The 22,065-nt window shown below is 40.7% G+C and overlaps 1 protein-coding gene across 1 annotated transcript in view; it reads left to right on the plus strand.

The window, feature by feature from the left end:
- The first annotated feature begins 7,067 nt into the window (after nucleotides 1-7,067).
- bcas3 (BCAS3 microtubule associated cell migration factor) overlaps nucleotides 7,068-22,065 on the plus strand; it is a 320,907-nt gene continuing 305,909 nt past the window's right edge. The window contains exons 1-6 of the mRNA XM_041941180.1: nucleotides 7,068-7,164; nucleotides 9,588-9,679; nucleotides 9,815-9,869; nucleotides 10,282-10,357; nucleotides 12,098-12,204; nucleotides 20,861-20,942. Of these exons, the coding sequence (XP_041797114.1) occupies nucleotides 9,609-9,679; nucleotides 9,815-9,869; nucleotides 10,282-10,357; nucleotides 12,098-12,204; nucleotides 20,861-20,942 (391 nt within the window). The 5' untranslated portion in view covers nucleotides 7,068-7,164; nucleotides 9,588-9,608. The remainder of the gene's footprint in view (nucleotides 7,165-9,587; nucleotides 9,680-9,814; nucleotides 9,870-10,281; nucleotides 10,358-12,097; nucleotides 12,205-20,860; nucleotides 20,943-22,065) is intronic.

The raw sequence follows: 22,065 nt of genomic DNA on the forward strand, positions 1-22,065 counted from the left end.
CACCGGTGCTCATTAGTTTTCAGCCAGCAGCCTAACACTTACTCCACTCACCAAGCTAAGGTAGCCTTCGTCAAGAGTCTACGAACCGGCCAGGTCGCTGCCTGGGCTCTAGCCATATCCGATCAAAACACGCTATCACCACTAACTATTCCCTATTCTCAGAGGAAATGAAAAGAGTTTTCGATCACCCTGTAAAAGGTAGACAGGCAGTGGGTCAGCTACTCGACCTACGTCAGGGCAGTCAAACAGTCTTAAAATACACCATAAGCTTCCGCATTTTGGCAGCCGAGAGTGGCTGGGGGGAACAGGCGCTGCAGGCCGTATTTATGAAAGGGTTGGCGGAAGATATTAAGAATGAGTTAGCGGTTCGCGAGGATAGCTCCTCGCTCAACAACTTGATTGAGCTTGCCATATGCCTTGATAACCGTATAAGGGAACGGCGGAGGGAGAGGCTGAGGGGTCGGCTTTCCGTGTAGCCTCACTATCTGCCGGCTGAACCCATTACACCCAACCATGGCCCGATCCTTGCCAAGCCAGATAACCAACCCGACTCAGCGGAGGTACCCATGCAGCTGGGATGGGCTCAACTCACACAGGCGGAACGCCAGAGGCGAATCCGCAAGATGTTGTATGTTATTTCCTTTCCTCTTACCTCTGTCATTTTGGGCATCCCTTGGCTGGGGAAACATAACCCTCATGTGGATTGGGCCACGGCCTCCATCCGGAAGTGGAGCGCAAACTGTCACGCAAGTTGCCTGCAGTCGGTGGTCCCTGCAAGGCCTGCTGACCCCATCCAATGCCCGGAGGTAATCGACCCGACAAATGTCCCTAGGGAGTATCATGACCTCAGGGAAGTTTTTAGTAAAGATGCAGCCTGTTCGCTTCCTCCTCATCGACCATACGATTGCGCCATCGACCTGTTCCCCGGCGCCCCTCTACCGACGGCTCATCTCTACAGCCTCTCCCGGCCGGAACGAGACTCCATGGAGAAATACATAAACGACTCTCTAGCTGCAGGCCTTATTCGACCCTCCTCCTCGCCACTAGGGGCGGGATTCTTCTTCATTGAAAAGGACAAGACACTCAGACCTTGCATAGACTACACTGGACTTAATGCAATCACAGTAAAAAATAAGTATCCTCTCCCCCTCATTGACTCTGCCTTTAGCCCGCTGCATGAAGCAGCCATATTCAGCAAATTGGATTTGCGCAACGCCTACCATCTGGTTCGGATTCGTGAGGGGGATGAGTGGAAAACTGCCTTTAACACACACTTGGGGCGTTTTGAATACCTAATAATGCCTTTTGGATTAACCAATGCACCTGCTGTCTTTCAGGCCCTTGTGAATGATGTTTTGAGAGATTTATTGAACCAGTCTGTGTTTGTGTACTTAGATGATATCCTAATTTTCTCACGCACGCTAGACGAGCACATCAATCATGTCCGGGATGTTTTGTGCAGACTAAGAGAAAATAAGATATTTGTCAAAGCTGAGAAGCTCCTCCTTCTGAAGGTAACGACACCATACTCACCATTGTTGATCGTTTCTCTAACACTTACACTTTGTCCCTCTCCCCAAACTCCCCACTGCCTTGGAAACCTCTAATCTGCTAATACAACATGTTTTCAGACAGTGGCCCCCGGTCTGACAGAATGTCAGTTTACATCCCAGGTCTGGAAGGCATTCTGTCGGGCATTAGGTGCATCTGTCAGTCTCACCTCCAGTTATCACCTGGCCAGTCTAGCGGCCAGACGGAGAGAGCCAACCAGGATTTAGAGACCTCCCTGTGCTGCATTGCTTTGCGTCTTCTGTCCTCCTGGGCCACACACCTCCCCTGGATAGAGTATGCCCACAACTCCCTGATCAGCTCAGCCACCAGCATGTCCCCTTTCATGGTGATGGGATTTTACCAGCCCCCCCTTGTTCCCTAGCCAGGAGTCGGATGCAGCGGTTCCTTCCGTTAGGGCTCAGTTTCGTCAGGTGTGGAGAGTACAGCAGAACGGAACCGAAGACTGGCAGATCGACATTGGGTTCCCGCACCGGACTACCAAGTGGGGCAGTAGGTTTGGCTTTCGTCCTGGGACCTCCCTCTCCAAGTGGACTCACAGAAAATGGCACCTAGATTCGTTGGCCCTTATCCTATTGAAAAAAAAGATTAACCCAAGTGCCTACCGCCTCCGCCTCCCCCCCCCCCTCAAGGTCCACCCTTTTTTCCACGTTTTCCTCCTCAAACCAGTGACCAATAGCCCTCTACATCATCCTGCGCCATCACTGCCCCCCCACGTCTCATCGACGACCATCCCGCTTACAGTGTCGACTACATCCTGGATGTCCGCAGGCAAGGCCAGAGTTTCCAGTATCTGGTGGATTGGGAGGGAAACGGCCCCAAGGAGCGCTCATGGATATCGTGCTCCCTCATCCTCCTTATAATAGATTTCCCACCAAACCTGGTGGGACGACAGGTGGTGCCCCATGGGGGGTACTGTTTTGGTTGGGAAAGCTTTGTCCTATGAGCCACACTGATTATGTCCAATACAGGTAAAGTACAATGAAACTAAATCCAACTCCAAAATCACAGAAACCCAGAGATACAACTCACACAAACAGGAACAAGTGACACAAAGGAAAGAAGACGAACTGCAAAGACTGAAGGGAAAACATGGACTTCAATACACAGGGGAGGAGAACCAATGAGACCACGCACACAAATCAAAAAATGACTAGGGTGGGAAAACACAGGAAGTAAAGCAAAAGAGACATGAGGCAAACCTTCAACATTTAATGGGAAATGACAAAACTAAATCAATGGGATCATGACAGAGCGCTACAAAATGCAATGATTTTTCTGTCTCTTCTAGAGATAAGACTGCAGCCATCAGCATAAACGTTACTCAGAAAAGGATGGACAACGTACCACACAGTATTATTCCAAATGCACCATGCACTGCTTTACAGTAGTGGACTTGGACTTGCGGTCATGATCAGGAAAATTTTGTCTATGAGCTAAAATCCTCTACCTGTGCTCTTGATCCCATTCTACTGCCAGCTACTTTTTTCAAAATTGTTTTTAAACTGCCTCACAGAGGAGGTTTTAACCATAGTCACTGTTCACAGGCAACTTCCTTACATATTTTAAAACTGCTCTAATTCAACCACTGCTGAAAAAAGACAATTTAGATTGGTCGTCTCTAACAACAGACCAATCTTCAACCTGCCTTTTCTGAGTAGGATTGTAGGAGAAAAGGTGAATGAATTCATCTGTGACAACAATGTGCTTGAAAAATTGCAGTCTGACCTCAGAATGAAAAGTGATGAGAAAAAGCTGTCTGTGCTGGTCCTGTTGGATCTCAGTGCTGCATTCGCTGCTGTAGATCATAATATCCTTCTGGACAGACTCGAGCTGAGTTGGCCTCTCTGGCACAGTTCTTAAATGGTTCAGGTCTTATTTAACTGGTCAACTGTTCTGTGTGGCCATGGATGATCTCTCCTCCAAAAGAATAGACCTGACATGTGGTGTCCCGCAGGGCTCTATCCTAGGTCCACTTCTTTTCAGTCTCTTTATGTGACCTCTTGGCAATATTGGCAATGATACCCAGCTATATATGTCTGTAAGATCAAATGACTACAGTTCTATCTCAGACATCTGGTTGTGGATGGCTCAGAACTTCTTACAGCTAAATCAAGACAAAACTGAGATCCTTGTTATTGGAGCAAAAGCTGAGAGAGAGAAGCTGTCTGAATACGTAAATCTATTTACACTAAACACCAAGGAACAGGTCAGAAACCTTGACGTTATCATTGACTCAGACCTACATTAGGAATGTGACCAAAGTGTCCTTCTGTCATTTAAGGAACCATTTAAATCATTTATCATTTAAAGTTACTGGGCAGTTGCAGTTCATAAAGAATGCAGCAGCTCGTGTTCTGACAAAATCCAGACAGAGAGCCCACATTACTTCAATGTTCAAAACTTTACATTGGTTACCTGTCTGTGACAGAATTCATTTTAAACTTCTTTTATTGGTTTTAAAAACACTGAATGGCTTTGCCTCGTCTTATCTGTCATAGTTAAGACATATGTGTCTGCTAGGTCTCTTAGAAGTAAGAGGCAGCCTTTATTGACTATACTATACTCCAAAACTCTGGAACAGCCTCCTTGAAGGATTTATTGTTTTATATTTGTATGTATTTGTTTTATGTTAAGCATTTTATGCATGAATTGTTCTATATACATAAAGTTCATTATTATTATATTATTGTTATTATATGTATACATATATACAGTAATAATTTAAATAAATGGTTCTTGCCTCAGTTAATCTTGAGATCATTTTTGAAATTAAATGCTGCATGTATGTGTATGATCAGAAAAGACTTCATAATCTGCAGTTTCCGATTTTTTTTTTCTTCTTTTCTTTATGAATGTATTTGTGTACAAGCAGCATGGTCAGGTTTTTGTCAGGGTGATGCTATAAGAAGTCTATCAACTAAATCTGTAGTTTAAGATATGGCAATGAAACATGTTTTATGAACCTGTCTCATGCCTGATCTGTAATCCTGATCTTTCTTGAAGTGGCTGAATAGATTTTTTTCCACAGCATATATTTTGACTTGTCGTGGTTGGTAAATTACAGGCGTTACTAATGATATGCCTGGTGGCTCTGTTCCCAGTAAGCCATGACAGCCTGTAAATACAGCCTCTCAATACCAGGACCCTGAAAGTGAAGCACTAAATCACCACTGAAATGCATCACTGTAAAAAACCCTGATTGTGTCTTGAATTTAGACAGTATCTTGGAGACAAATGGTCTGTGTTTATAGCTGACTTGTTGCAGTTAAATTAATACATAATACTGTAGCTACAATTGCCAATAGAAAAGGAGTTCTGTTAATGGCTGCAAACATTTACCCAAAGAATGAACGCACCACTCTTTAATCATAATAATTAATACTATTAAAATGAATACTCTCCCTCAGTTCTTATATCTCTTTCAAGTTTTTCTTCCCAATGCAATTTTCAAAAAGGTCGGCAGCCTAATTGTATAATTTGTACGGGATAGAAAGTCTCCTCCTAGGCTACAAACAGCTCCTGTGGAGGCCCAAACCTGATGGAGTGTTACAGGATTTTAGGTCCTATTATTTGGCTGCCAATGTTAGGATCATTCAGTACTGGTTGCGGAATATCCCCACCCCTGGTCTTGCTGGAGATGGAAGGCACCTCATCTATACCCGCATCATGGTCTTCCCTTGTTCACTCCTCCATCAGAAGACGTTGCTCCTCCTTCACCAACAACATATGTGTCAAAACAACACTGAAGATTTGGAATAGATAGATGTCACTCTGGGTTTTAGACAAGTCCTTTTTCCAGTTCTGTAAGATAAAGCCCAGCTTTACCCTCATCTGTGGTTAATAGTGCATTCTCAACATGGTCTAGTTTCAGTATTAAAAGGTTTAGAGATCTCGGTATAAACAATACATTTATGACTTTTGAGTTAAATTTGGTCTTCTAAGACATGATGTTTTTAGGTTCTTACAGAGCTAGCGTTACATCGGCAGTATAGATCCTCAATTCCCCACCCTTCCTGCTGATACATATTTAACACTTTTCTTACTCCACTTCCTACTCTGAAAGATACCTCAACAATAATCTATAGACAAATTTGTTACAATTTATTGGAGCAGCTAAATAATGTTTACTACTCTTTTCAAACTGTACTCTCTTTTTTATTATTAACACAAGACTCTGTTTATGAGTTATGCCATACCAGTGCCAGTAAAGGAAGGTACTATGTTATCAGTCCTCAATAATAGCAATTAATCTTTTTAACTAGAAGAATCCACAGTGGCATCCAGGCGGGAAATGGCGTCAGAGCAGGAATGAGAGAGCAAACTTGAAAATGAAGACAGTGGAGGATTTGAAAATGAAAAGAAAAGGAAGACAAAGAGTTATTTGAATGATATCAGATCAGCCTGTCAGTAAGGAAAGAATAAATAATTATGTTGGGGATGATAGCAGTGACAATAATTGACATGATTTTCAAGTAGCCACATGAGGTCGGGAATTTGTAGGAGGCAAAGCTGGAGATGTTTGATCACAAGAACGTCAACATCACAGGAAGTGGGGTGTCATAATAGAGTGTGTGTCAAAGAGACAAAGAGGTAAAGCCCTCTTTGTCTCATGTGTTTCATGTGTTTAGAAATTAGATTCATGTGTTTAGAAATTATAGCAGTGTGAAGTGTTTCCCGCTTGGATAAGAAGAAAGGAAGAAGGGGGTGGTTAAGTGGTGGTTTAGTAGAGGCAGAGTCTTTTTGGGATACTGTAGGTGTATGAGATTTAACTGACTCTGAAAAGGGGAGAAGGAGGACAGTACTTCGCTGTCAGAGTTTTGAGAGTGATTGCCACAGAGAGTGTATCTTGGTTACGTGTGCTTCAGTATGAGAGAGCTCATCTCAGATATTTCTGTTGCCAGAAATATGGACATGTTGCTGCAGTTTGTAGAGGAGTCAGAAGACGTGGGAGATGTGGGAAGGACAATAGTTTCAGGGAGGAGTGCAAAGACACTGAAGAGCAAACGAAGTGCGTACACTGTGAGGGAAACCATCATGCGTGGTCAGCAAAGTGGCCAAAAAGATTTAAGAAATATGAATATGAAATGATGAAATGGTGGCAGTACAAAAGGAACAGGAGCATGTTGATTAAGTGAACTGTTGAATTTCAGGGAAAGTCAGAAATAATTAAGATGGTGCTGGACACCTATTCCTCAACATGAATGTATCTGGAGAAGATCTTGATACTACAGTAAGGGAAGGATTTAGTCCGACGCATTGGGTCTGGGGTATAGGGTGGACAGTGTCGTGCATGGGATCACTTCGGGTGGAAACTGTAAATAGTTGTCAGGTGAAGCTGCCACGTTCCAGTAGATGGCAGTAGTGCACAACATATAGATGCCAACTGCCATAAAATGACGAAGAAGTAATTAGTCCCTCCTTCACTATTGGCTGATTGGGTGAGCCGAATTGTTTCTGTGCCTTGATTGGCTCCCAGTTACACAACACAGTTCCGCAAATCTAGTCTGTTTGTGTTTTGACGTTTTTGTAAAGCGTTCTGCAGACCACTACACAAGTCTACAAGCAAGGACAAAATCAGCGTTCTGTAACCGGGTTCGTAACTATAGCCACTTTAAAATAATGCCTTACTGAAACATGACAAATGCATGTACTCCGTCAAGGCTTCAGCTGTGTGGTTTTATCACAGTAAGGGACTTTTATCAGCTAATGCTAGCTAAGTTAGCTGCGAGGGTCCTTATCTACCAGTATAACTTTAGCGTTAGCCAATAACTGTTAGCTGCTTTGTGTTGACTTGGCAGTTGCCACAATTGTTGTTCGCACTGGTCCACTGGTGGCCAGTGGTGAAGCTAGCTGTTCAGTAAATGTAACCGAGCCCAAGATAGCCAAGCTTCTTAGTGTGTTTTGCCAAAAGCGCATCTCTCAGTTCAGTCATTGAAACACAGTGTACAGTATGTAGCCTACCCTCCTCAGTTGTTGACATCGTTGCATACGCGTTTGGCAAGTGTAACAACTGAGAGTAACGTCTTTGGAGTCAGTACACTGTAAGTGCACGTGTTATCCTCGATTCGCACAATTATATGGCAAATACTTAGATCCCTTTGGAACAGATGGCAATTTAATTTTGCCTCAGTCAGTGACCTAAGTGCATCTGGACCTTCTCTCATTAGTTACCAGCCTTGGTTGAGTTTGTCAGGCCAATTCTTATTGATAACATCTGTCTGAGTGGAGGTGTGATCCAAATAACTAAGAGTGATTTCTTTTTGTCTAGTTTGCGCTTTGTTTTTGCGATTTGCTGTTTTCATGAACAGTTTTCTCTCTCTTTTTGATGACTGTCTGCTGACTTTGACAATCTGAAGGACACCACTCAGTGTGATAGTTGTTTAGGTACACCTATTAAAAACAATACTGTCTTAGCCACCTGTAAATCCTTTCTTTGTCAAGGTTCTGAAGTTTTGTTTTTGTTGAAACTGTTTAAAAGGGGTGTTGATTCATCTTTTTGATCATTTTGGAAGCTGTAGTTTGTGGTGCAGTTAACTTCTTTGTATTATACGCAGAGGTGTCTCTCACTGACAGAAATGAGGTGGACAAGATATCAGAAACACCTCAGGACAATGCTGGACAATTTTAGTTGAGTGTATTTGTTTTAGCTAGATGTACCTAATAAACTGACTGTATTTTAAATCTGTGTAGTGGTCACCCTGTTTATTCCAAACCTTTGTTTTTGTTCACCTTATTAGATAAGATCAACTTTATTAATTTGGGTATTACAGGCAGCAGGTAATACAAAATAATACAATACATATATATATACAAGAGAAATACAAAATACAAAGTAAAAGCTGACTACATATATGTACATTTTATGCAAAGGACTATAAAACAGAAAAAATATGTAAAGAATATATACATTTCCCCAAAGAACTATAAGAAAAAGACACATAGAGCCTAATGCACATAGTGGATAAAGTGAAAGAATAAATATGTATACGTCACATATATATTATCATTATATGACCTTATGTTGTTTGATTCCATCAATTTACACTGAGTTAGTGCACTGGTTGAGTATAGGGACATCTTAACCTATAAATTACTGATAATATTAGTATTGCAAGTTTATGTGGTCATTTTTGTAAATGCTGTTTTTGTATTGCTTAAATAATACATGATGAGACATTTTCAGTATTGTGGTTCAATATTCTGTGTGTAAGTGGGGGTAAAAAACATTACACACATATTTAGTAGGTACAGTGTGTTCCAGTACAGAACCACCTTAAACTACAGCCTCAAACACAGTATTTACTGCAGGCTTATTGTACTGAATTGGGTGACTTTGTACATTTCTGTCAGATCAGACAGACCACATGTGGATGGTCCTCAAATGTCAGCAAATTTGAATAATTTGTCTACATTCTAAAGAAACAAAACTGTTCAACAAACTGAAAGGTCACCTAAATCATCCATGCCTCTCTTGTTTTTTTTATGAAGCTTCTAATGCTCAATTTGTTGTTGTTATAGAGTGTTCCAGGCACTTATGTGGCACCCTCATATGGCTATAAATCACAGGCCCAGACTTACAGTCCTCTGAAACTAAGATGTGATGTGTTTTTGTACCTGTTTGTTATTCTTATGTATGCTCCCTCAAAAAGAGTATACTGTGTAGGTATACAATGATAACACTAGAAAGAAATCCAATGATGATACTGTTATTCCAGCTGTACTTTTATTACTCAGTTAACATGATAATGATGGCTTATTTTAGCCTGATATCTAGTAACATTCATGGTTTGTGAGCATCCTTACCAGATTATAGTGGGCCAGTGGGTCCTCCACTAATCCCTGCCCTGGTGGTCTGATCCCCAGGTCCTCATGTCTACAGTGTCTTTTAGTTTTGGTCATATAAAACAGGGAAACTGAAGATATTACCGTGGGTTCTGTGAAATTGCGATGGGTAGTTTTCTCATTTCAGTTTGTTTGCCGTTGTTGTGTTAAAATGTTTCTTTGTATGTTTTCAGGATAAAAAAAGAGGAGACAAAATGGCATCGGACTCTCCACGCAGACCTAGTCGCTGTGCTGGAGGGGTTCTGGTTCGTGCACAAGCTGCTACGTAAGGACAAATATGTGTTTTTGTTACTGTATTAGAAATCCCTTAAATAAAAAATTGTCACATTGATGGGCTGTTTGAACATTGTCTGAGCATTGTCCAGAAATGCATTATCATTAGAGATTTTTGCTGTCACAGGGAGCAGTCTTACATGGAAAGTGTGGTGACCTTTCTGCAGGATGTGGTCCCCCAGGTAACTTTCCTTTGTCATGTATTCAGTCAAACTATAAATTCTCCACTACTCTACTGATTTTTTTCCAAGGACAGGGCGGAGCACTGCCTTGACCGTTCCCATGTACATTGCAAAATGGTAGGGTGGTGGGTGGGGGTTCAGAGGAAATGAATGAATTAAAATAGCTCAATAGATAAATAAATTTAATAAGGGGGATGTGGGGTTTTGGGGTGGAAGTCGTGAATGCATGTGTTTATGTTTAGGTTTGGAGTTTTTGCATTGAGTTTTAATTCTGCTACAAACATGCTTTTGGCTGGTAAACTAAAGGTAGTAAACAGATTTTTGAATATATAGGTGTTATATGGGTACGTGTTAAGTATGGTGGCTGGTGTTTGTATATTTTGTACACTCTTTTCTGTCTTTTAAACTTCAGGCATATACTGGGGCTCCCCCAACAGATGAAAAAGAGAAAATCATTTGGGTTCGATTCGAGAAAGCTGACATCAACGGTAAGTCTTTAATGTCAGACAGCTAAATTTTGGTTTGTGTGAGTATTGAAAAAGGGGGAGTTATAACCTTATTTGGCTCTTCAGTTAACTGATATCCTTCTAAAACTGGTACTTGTGTAAGGGAAAATGAGGTAAACATTATTTTTAGTCATCGAAATCACCCTGTAGACCTCAGCAGAAAAGAGTGTCACCACTGACGCTGTGTTAGGATCATTTCTCAATCTGAATGTTGGTGTTTGTACAGACACTGATGGAAAATACACATGACTCTTTGGAAATGATCTTTTGAAAGTTTAAGTTATACGCTGCCATGGTTAACATTTTGTAGCATGTGTCAGAATTTTGCTGAAGGTTGCTCTTGCTATTGGTATATTTTAAATACTTACCTGCTTTTGTGCATTAAGCTGTACAATTGAAACCCCACTGGTTATGAAACTCCAATGTGTATGTATAATGAAACAATGTACAGTGGTGTTCAAAGGTTTCGTCAAAAACCTTGGTAAAAATTTCTGTTCCTGTGAATATCTGAGTGAGTAAAAGATGATCTGGTTTCCAAAAGTCACAGAGTTAAAGATGAAGCATTCTTTTCAACATTTTAAATAAGATTAGTGTAAGTGTTGTGTTATTTCCTTTTTTTTGTAAAATGTTTGAGTGAAAAAAGGAAACCCTCATTTCAGCCACATAAGTTTGCAAAGGAACATGTTTGGAGAAGAAAGCGTGCAGATTTTCATGAAAAGAACACCTCTCCACCTGTTCAGCAGGCAGGTTAGAGAGGTCATGCTTTGGGCTTGTGTTGCAGCCAGTGGCACAGGAAACATTTCATTGTTAGAGGGAAGAAGGATTCAACTAAATACCAGCAAATTCTGGAAGCAAACATCACTGAAGGTGGTAAGATGACTGCAACAGAACAATGATCTTAGGGCGTTTTCACACCGATAGTTCATTTACTCTGGTTCAAATCAGTTGGTGAGTTGGTGAACTTAGTGTTTTTTTCCTTGGTGTGGGTACTTTTCACACAGCAAAATCCAAACGAGCCGAAATGCAGCGCTACAAGTCATGAGAGAACTTTTACTTCACTCATTGGTCTTATGTATCTGTGGTGGGAGCAAGAATTTAAACAAAGGAAGAAGGTCCTGAAGGAGCTCCACTGGCCAGACACAATGTACTACATTACACTAGGCTAGGTCCAACTTCGATTTATTCCCTTGGTCATTGCTTGCAGCTGTTAAATTTGCTCATCCTCCTCTCCCTCTGCATAGCACACCTACAGGATCCATTTCCAACACAAAGTTGCAGAGTACACCTAGTAGTTGGATCGGATCGAGGTCAGATCACGTTCCCACCACAAACACACCCCTCCAGAGTTTGTTTGAGACCAGACAAAGTCTGCATCCTCTTAAGAGGTCTCGGGTCTTGGTCCAAAAGAAGTGTGTAAAGACGTGTCATCTTTAACTGTAGGACTTTTGGAAATCGGCTCATCTTTTACTTGTTTAGCTATTCACAGTAAGAGAAATTTGGGGCAAGGGTGCCCCAACTTTTGCCACTCCAAAAAAAGGTTAAACGTTCGCAGATTTTTGTAAGGTATATCCCGATGTATGGATCAAGAGAGCAAAATAAATAAAGTGACTGATTAAAACATTAAAATTGAACAATAACATGACAATGCAGCAGATGGTGCTGGGTGATTCAACCTGTCCTCTAATTACATTTTATTTATGGTCTCACTCTCTCTCTGGACAGACACTGCCCGCAATCCGGAGTTTATGGAGATGCACAGCGGCACTACTGACCCTCCTCTCTGCCTCATGATTGGCTACACTGACGGGATGCAGATCTGGACCGTATCTGTAAGTTGCACAACTAATGGGCCTTTAAAAGTGCAACCCCTCCATGTTATACCTGGACTTCTTAGTACTAAAGGGCTGATAGACTCTTCAAATTTCATCACCAAAAACAAGCAAAGCATTTAAATGTAGTCAAAGTTTTGTGTTTAAGAATAGGATTTCCTGTTTAAATGAAATACAGCATTCAACTCCTAATGCAATGTTTTGTTATCCAAAAACAAAACCAGTAAATGAAGGTCCATAATTTGAGGGTCCAATGTAAACACTTACTCATCAATAACTTTGTTAAAAATAGGTCTGTCTATGACAGGTAAGCTGTGTTAAACACAGCTTGTATGCTATGCCAATGGACATCCTTACAATCGATTGTGTGATTAGATAATGCAAACATTTTGTCCTTACTGGGTTCAAAGTCTAACTCTGGTCAAATCCTTTGCTGACCCCGGGCCTGTAAAGACATGTCCACTGCCCGATATGCATCCACAGCATTTGAATGTAAATAATTTAATACTTAAATTTAAGTTAGATTAAAAAAAATCTTTATTAGAAATTTGTGATCTCAGTGACGTCACCAGTCAGAATGGTTCCTCGAGACTCACTCAAATAAAATTTAAACTTTAATAAGCTTTGAAAGTGGTATTGGTTTATAGTAATGGACTTGTATGTTGGTGGTGTTGCCTGTTAGCAATGTATCTGCTATGGCTATTAGAGAGTGACAATAAATTATGTTGTGTGACTAAAATTTTTCATTAATCAATCAGTCAAACAAGCTTTATAATGGCATGATTCATACAAGCTTGTGCGGTTCTCAGTGTTTGATAGATGACGGACTAGTACAAATGTAAAGAGAAAAACAAGTTGAGATTTGATGCACCACAGAAATAAAAATGAGAAAAATTAAATAATAAAACCAATAAATAAGATTAAAATTGATAGGAAAACAGCTAAACAGATGAAAGACAATTACAAATGAATTACAATTGTCCCTTTTCACTGAGTTGCAGTGCAGATTTTTGTCCACTAGGTGCCGGTGTTGACCTTGTTTTGGGCAGGATTTGATTTCTACAGGAGCGCTTTCTTTCTGCTCGGGGCTTTAACACAAGCCCAAAGATCCTATTGAACTTCACTACTGTTTTCTGGATAACGGGTGTGTAGAACGCAAGAGGCCGACAAACACAATGCACCTGGCTCCTGTTCAGTTTGACACTAATTGTGGACGGTGACTGATAGGGTATACATTTGTCACTGACAGCGACAGCAGCCAATCGAGAGTCCAGCAGAATGGAATTGAGAAAAGATAGATATGAATACACAGAAAGTTTTGACAACCAAATCTATCAGAATGCTCTTTTTAATTTATTCATTCAACTGAATGGCATGTAAGCAAAATAACTGGCATGTTGGCTTTGTCTCCACTGGTGTCACTTAGCTTCAGACCAAGAATAAGTGACGTTCAGTTCAGTACTCGCAGGTGCCTGCCAAGTGTCCACTGCTGAAAGTCTCATACAACAAACATATACCACATATTCACAAACTGTATAAGACTGTATAACCTAATGTATCTATACAACTCTGAATATGTACACACATAAATTAATATCTATCAGCTTTATGGATATTTCTAAACAGTTCCATTCAATTAGACTAACAGCGAAACAAATTGAAATCCAGTGCAACACCACACACTGCAGCCTGAGAAACAACCGTATGTGAATAATAATAATGATAACAATAGTTATTGGTATTCACATATGGTTGTTTCTCAGATTTATAATAGTAATAGTAAATGTTGGCTACTGGATTGGATTGCATTTGAATGTCCTGGTACCCTGTTTGTCATTGTGTCCACTCCACACTGGAAATCAACTTAATTTAGTCCATTATACTATTTAACATGTCATCATTCAAGTTCCTTAATGTCCCTTCATGTGAAATATGGCCACAAGAGGGAGATGATAACATTTTGATAATATAATGAAAAGGGTAATTTTGATTAGCATGACCCCTCTTATCAACGTGTCAGATGTGTATTAGAGAGGTTAAATCATGTTTTGAATAAAGACCTTCAATCAAAGGTAAGACATACATACTGTAATTAATGCATAACGAGGGTGTTGTCTTTTGTTATTATTTGTTTCTTCAACTTCCATGTTCAAATATTTTTCTGTATCATTATATAAACATCTTCATGCTAGGGAATGGCATTCCATGAGCAACTGTGCATAGTTGCTGTAGAGTTGTTGTTTGCTAGCAGCTAGCGTTGTCTAACCGTAGTTAGGATTGCACTTGTTTCTTTAGAATAATTTAGGCTGTGGCGAGTAACTATCTGAAGCTGAGTGGAGAGCAGGGCTAGTAACTAGCGGAGCTCAGTGGTCTGATGAAGGATTGTAGTGAGGCGTTGTGGTGGTGTTCATAAACAGGGACTTTATTTCCTCTGCAGCAGTAAACACACAGCCATCTAACACAATTACACTGCAACCTGAGCCTATCTAGGCACTTTTACACTGATTATTATAACTGACACCCTGTAGCATGCACTTTACGGTGACTACACACACAAGAGATCTACTTCCCATAACACCCGATGAGCTAAATCATATATGCTCAAAACAAGGGAAAATATATATAAGACAAGATGGTTCAAAAATCATGACCCTTGGGCCTGATATCCTGTTCAGTAGATGCACTTCTTTAAATCCGTCTTGAAAATCATTAGAAGATTTTGTCCGCTGCTAGACCTAACGATTTACCCACAACGCTGCAAAGGTTTCGCTCACCAAGTATCGCCTTTCACGTAGAGGCTGTCACTGAAACATGCAAACTTCACATACATCCTGTGAGATCTAAACACGCCAAAGTCCTTAATCAGGCTCTTTCTAAACATCCACAGCCCGTAGGTAAGAGGACACACTCCTACTTTACCCGTGAGCTCACACATTGGCCACTGTGATGTGGCAAGTCGTGCGCTGCTAGCAGATTTTCTGTTGCAGTTATTATGGTGGGGCAGAGGATTACAGCTGTTTTAGCCACACTACACACGCCCAGTAAAAATATAAGCTTCGTGAGGCTCCTCTGCCGTTCAGTTTCACTTGAACTTGACACCAATTCTGATTCACACAGTGCAGCCCGGCCTGTTATCACACGCTGTCCCTCCTCATTGTTTTTCTTTCAATTTTGAAAGTTTATGGGATGTTTCTGGGTTGTGTTTTTTCGCAGGGTTTTAAGTAAGCACTGAAGGTGCCTCGGTCTCTGGCTCTTGAGTGGCTGTGAAGTGTTTGTGACAGTTGCTAAGCCAACACCCTCTGTAATGGCCTGGCAGAGCACGAACATACACATGAATACACACTCGAGACATGGGGACTTCTGACTGGTTGTATGGATGCTGACAGAGCTGTTTAGGCAACGTAGATGACTGTCGCCTCACGCTGCAGAGGTGTCATCCACTGCTGCCTGATGAAAGGCAGACTGTCCTGGACTAATTGTCTGTCTGCATACGTGTTGAGATGAAATGACCTGCTTGGAAGAAAAGTGTCTTCTGCAAGTAACAGTGGATCTGCTGGAGCTGCATTACAAGTAATCCTGCCGTAGATTTGAGAGAATTAATATATGGCTTGAGATAGTACATTTCCATAGTACAGACACTGTGCATTTTATGCTTGTAATGCATTTGTGAAGTTTCTCTCCCCTCCCTAACAAAGTCCTTGATTGTTTTCTTCAAAACCTGTTCATACATTTTTTTAGCTAGAATTTAGCTTTAAGATGGGAAACAGGATCTATGCTAAGTTCAGGCTTCTGTCAGCTGATGAATCAGTATCTGTCTGTCCCTCAAGGATTGTAGAATTTCAGTACAAGTTTGTGGCTTTAATAGGAAGCTGTTCTTTGATTCTGTGGTGCTGACACAGATTATGGTGTTAGAAAGTGTTTGCTATTAAAGTTAAATATTGGTGTACAGGATGCATTTTTTCAGTGTGTCAGATCATTTTCATTTGGCATGAATCAGGAGAAGAAGAGCAAGAAGAAGAAGGGAGAGACCGGGGACAGATGTAGCACATTTTGTCAGTTTCCCAATAAATCAAAAAACATTGGAATAGCCAATTTTCCAATCAGCCAATCAGAAAGTTTCAAATTGATTTAAATACAGTCACTCCACTATTACAAGTCCCCCAGTGTAGAGGGATGGTTTTAGTATGTTAAAAATATATTGAATCTATCAAATACTGAAACAGAAAAAAAAATCTTGTCTTTAAAAATGTTTTTCATGTTATTGTGAAATTTCGTTTCTTTTTTTTACATAAAGATGACACACAACATTATTATTTAATTATTTAATGGGTAGAACACACATCCGCAAAAAAGTTTAATCATGAAATCAAATGGAATACAGAGCAGTCCACATTGAAGGACTGGCCCTCTCCAGCAAAGAAAGTGGGAACCCCTTGTCTGTCTTCCATGGGTTTCCACTGACTATTAGCATGTGATTGATTATTATGAATTAAGCATGTAATCTAGTTTATGTAGGCCTTTAGGTTTTTTTTTTTTTTTATAAAAATGAAGACTTGGCTTAGAGGTGGCTGTAACAAGGCTTTACAGCTGGTCCCAGTATCACCAGCAGTGTTTTCACCTCATGTGAACTAAGCTGACACATAAGTCATTTCTATTTTTAGATTACAATGCAGTCATTCTAATAATACTAGTTTTTATCATGAGACATTTGATCTCAGGACAGTATCCAAAAAATACATCCGAAAGATGTGATTTTTTTTGTTCATTCATGCACACACACACACACACACACACACACACACACACACACACACACACACACACTTGCAGAACCTATAGACATGCATTAGTTGCTATGGAGAGATGTCAGCACCTGGCACCTCTCCAGCCCCATCCACATTCTGCACGACTGCTCTGTCCTGGATTTGATCTGGTTCCCAAGCTGGGTCCCTACAGAATGAGCTCCTGTTGCCAGTAGAGAAATTAGAAAAAAATATAATTTTGGTGTTTGGTGACTTAAGCTACTTGTCTTTAAGTCGTTATAAGTTGTAAATACTGTATATTGCTCTTTTCATATTCACTTCAGAATGACATTGATGATTGAACACAAGGGCACCATAAGGGTCCCATGATGACATTTTGGGTGTAAAACCCTTGTCACATATTCACTGGTTGATGCTGTGATTTTGAGGCAGGAATTGGAAGTTACTGACAGCTGGTACTTCCCTACAGTTTGACACCCACTTTGACTCTTTCCGAAATAAATCTTTCTTTGATGAGCTGCTTTAATTTGCCTTAAATTTTCAGTGTGGATAAATGTGTGAATATATGAAGCGTGACAGGAGAAATTGCACAATTGCAGTTTTAAAAATTGTTTGATGAAAATGTCAATTTATCAGTGCCACAAACCTTTTTGAAAGCACAGCTGGAAAAAAATGAATATCTGGAATATGCAAATATGTAAGAAAAAAAAAGCCAAAATGGACATCACTTAGTGCATCTATTGTGAAATGCACCTAACTGCAGTAAATTATCTATGACAACAAGTGTCATAGATAAGAAACACTCCACACAGCTGATCCTCACTGGGTCATCTGTGGGACCATTTCAGATGACTGTGAGTATGTGAGGTCATTTTTGGATCCTGAGATGCCTCGCATTAAAAAAAAAGTTTATTTTGGTTGTTTTGCAGCTCAGCATCATAAGTAGTGCAGCATCGCTCTGGGCTTGTGTACTTATCGTTTCAGAGCTTCGTGTTGTTGAGGCCCATGAACAAGCACCTGTTACCGTACGATCCCTGAAGCGCCTGCTCCCTCCACGCCGCCAATATGTCCAGCACTGTGTTAGTGAGCGGACTCACTTGTGAATATGGCCCAGATATCTGTTCACAGCTTATGGCATTACATTTGGAAGATTAAAACAGAAGAGCAGACACTGTGATTCCGCAAAAACATCCGAGCCACAAATGAAATGAATATAATGAATAACTGCATGCAGGGAAAACAACTTTGAAAAAGCAATTTGGCATATTGCATACGCCAGGCCACTAATGTAATGGTGGGAATGTTGTTGATGGCAGTGGATGTCACAGAGAGCCATGTAAGGCGAGGATGAGCGGCGGGGTAATGCACAATAACCCGGCGCATTAACCTCCAGCCCTCCCCTCTGCTCATTTTAATCCAGCAAATTCCATTATTCCCCCTTGCAGGTCCATTTGTCTGCACAGGAATCTTTCCCTGCTGCCAACCTCCTTTTATTCCTGCTATCAGTGTTCACATAACCTGCTCATGTCTCCAGTGTTAATCTACCACTGCTGGGCCTCAAGCACTTTGAATAAAAACACAGCTCCAAATCCGCCACTTTGAAAAGGCTACTAATTGCACAAAAGAGCGATCATCCCCTCAGATGGGTTTAAAGACTTAAAACAAACAGATTAAAGCACTCGTAAAGTGATAATGCAGGTTTCACTGTAATTTAACGCATAAAAGAATAACAAAAGTGGGGCATTCTGCGCTTAGAACAATGTGCCATTACACACGCCAGACACCGCAAAGAGCCACACAGGCCATTGACCTAATATACTGGCATCACATGAATACATGAAGGCTAAACTGGGCCAGGCAGACACACACATATATCCATTAAAGTGTTTTACACTGTGGCTGCATTTCCTCAGTAATAAAGACCATAAATGCAGCAAACTTTCAAATCCCCTCTAACAGGGCGACCTTTAGTGTTTATCCCTGAATGTAGTTTCAAGCCCGTGTAAATGTGCTGGAATGCACTTGTTTGATCACTGAAGTGGGCTGATGAACAAAAGTTTCACACGTGACACTCACAGCCCTTGTATTGATCATCAAGCGTAAAACAACAAACACGTGAACAAACAGCTACTGCTAATGAATTTTTTATTAATCTTTTCATTGTTATAGTTGTGTATTTTATAGCACTTATATAATTAGCTACATGTTGATAGGCTTGGGTATCGAGCTTAATACTTTTGGGCACCGACCAAAATGTGTTGTCAGTTACTCAAATAGATGTCAGAGTGATTGATGAGGTGAAAATGAAATGGCAATTAAGTCTGATTATCAGACTAGAAATGTGTGTACAGCACATATGTGTGTATCGAAAACTATGAAATACTTGAGTTGGCACTGAAAGCCGCTTCTTAGTTTTGTTTACTTCTTCTTGAATGAGATATTTTTTTGAATAAATACTGTATTTTATGAAGGCCGAGTTTTTGTTGCTTTATTTTAAGACAGAATTAAACAGTGATGCCTTTTTCGAGTTTTACAGAGAAACATTTTTCATTATTCTGTGAAACTTATTTAAGCACTAGCATCAAAACATCAGTACCAAAGCCCAGCCTTACACACAGGCAGGATTTTAGTAACACTGAGGTCGTAAGTCCCCCACCTTCCCTGAGAATGTAGAATATAAAACCAAACAGGACGCCTCTAAAAGATTTTAATCATCTGAACTTTCCTGCTATTTTATGGGCCTAACATAAGTCACGTTTGAACATTTTGTCTAGAAATACTGGAATCAGCTTGTATGTATGTCTGCGTAAACCGGTTGCTAACTAGATAAAGTCTCAAATATTCAATGTAAGCTGTAAGGAGTATAGTATTAGTGTGTTAGATGTATTAGACCAGAATGCAATGCAGCCACAAGACATGTTTTGGATGAGAAGTGTGGCCACACAATCACAGACATGCCCAAATGTTCAGTGGTTCACTTGTTACCTTGACAATAAAACGTTCAGGGAGTGGTCAAAGGTCATTTTGGGGAATCAGAAAAGTAAAAGTGGGTCCAGCAACAACAGAATTCACAACGGCCATAAAAACCTGTTGGACATGGAGAGCATCATCTAACGTTTAGTCTGGTGAGAGCAAAGGTGAAGTAACATTGAGGCAGGCCTCTCGTTCTCATCCTGTTATGATCATGCAATCCAAAACAGAAGGTGATCTTTGGACATGTAAGATCTGTTGGAAACGCTGTTGAGAGTGTTTCATAAACTTTACAATGTGACTGGAACATCATGGGCTTCTGCCCACTTGGCATTAGCCAACCCTTCCTAGTTGGCTGTGTCACAGTGAGTGTAGGCAGCTCGTTTGCATTGCGATGCCACTGGGCCTTTTATTCTGTGCTCAGTAGATTTTGTTTTGTGGTTTGGCTGGAACTTCAACCACCCGACCACCCGTTCCCCACCCTCCCTGCCTCCCCGTCTCTTTCTATGAACAAACAGTTGAATACAGTTGGAATAGATCATTTTTCTTATGGTGTGAACAAATACATTTTTGTCTTTGTGCTTTTGTTGTTCTGCAGAAATCTCCCTAGGCTTATTCCTTCATGGTTAGTTCATACTTTATTTTGAGTACTGAAAAAAGCATACTTGTCCCAAGGTGTTCTTGTTAAGACCAAATAAAGCTTGTGTTTCCAGCGGCACATTTTGCATCAGAAAGCAAAAATCAGGAAATATTGCCCTTAAAAAGTGACACATGAATATAGAAGGTCACATGTCCTCAGGTACACATCATCTCTTAGCTCGAGTGTCAGTCTGTATTGTTGAGTGCAACATGTGTCCTTTTTCTAATGGACCAGGTCTGTGAACTACTGCATGAACTTTAATTCAAATATCTGATTCTTTCAGCTGGCAGGGGAAGCCCAAGAGCTGTTCTCAGTGCGCCACGGTCCTGTGCGAGCTGCTCGCATCCTGCCGGCTCCTCATATCAGTGAGTATCCTCTGCACCTTCACCTTCAACCCGATGGAAGAGCAAACTCCAAAGCACACACTTCACATTCCAACTTTGTCCTCCTGCTGTACCTTGAGACTTAATGCTGCTCCCTCAAGGTTTTTCAGGTGATTCTGTATTTTGTGCTGGTTGAATGATGTTATTCTCTTTGATTTACTTCACAATAACACCCTCCTCAGTCGAGTACATTTTAGAAAAGAAGGGTTCACAATTCTGTGTAATATGCTGATTCACTTTTTTACCAAGCTTAGCTCACAATAAAGACTGAAAAAAAGAGGGGGGAGTTAGCCTGGCTCTGTCCAAAAATGTACCTGCGAGCACCTCTTCAGCTCATTGATGTTAAGGGCCAGAACACAGCATCTGTTTTGTGACTGCGCAGCTCCAAGACAGCATAACAAGAAGTATACCTTGACCGAGCCCAGCTGTGTTCACCTTGTTCCACCATGTGGACTGCCACCCACGAATGCTTATTTTTTGACACTTGATTTATCTGTCTAATCCTTCAGTGCAGAATGGATGTGGCAGAAGAACACATTTTCTTTGTAAGTCCTCTGAAGTGTTTATTCAGGATAACTTTGAAATGTCTCTCCTGGAAAAAAAAACACTTTGGTTAACATGATTTTGGCATTCAAGGACGACACTTAAAATGAAATTTTGTATGGCACGTCCTAATGCATCTTAGGGTTGTGGGCATTCTAAGTAGTGCTATATCATTAAAATGAAAGAGTGCTCCATGCTGCCTCATCCTAATGTTTAAGTCAATCTGCGATTAGTGTTGGCCTCCTCTCAGTTAGCGGTGGCAAGCCTCTGAAGTCAGAGCTTTGGTGCTGCCAAAGCTCTGCTGGAAACTTCTCACTGTACCTTCACTGTTCTGTTAGCAATCTCTCTCTAACTCTTCTAGCTCTAAATCTGAAGGATTCTTGTATATTCTGTTTAGGTAAACATGCATGGTATGGATTCTCTTTTCCCTCTCTGTTTACATTTGTTAATTGTAAGCTGTGCCATGTCTTCTCCCAGAGTTCATCTTCCTCATACTGTATCTGGTGCTGCATAGTGTCTTCTGAGATTCCCAAAGCATTAAAAATGAATCAAACTTTGGATG

The sequence above is a fragment of the Chelmon rostratus genome, chromosome 7 (assembly GCF_017976325.1).
Source record: "Chelmon rostratus isolate fCheRos1 chromosome 7, fCheRos1.pri, whole genome shotgun sequence".
In the NCBI taxonomy this organism is placed as follows: Eukaryota; Metazoa; Chordata; class Actinopteri; order Chaetodontiformes; family Chaetodontidae; genus Chelmon; species Chelmon rostratus.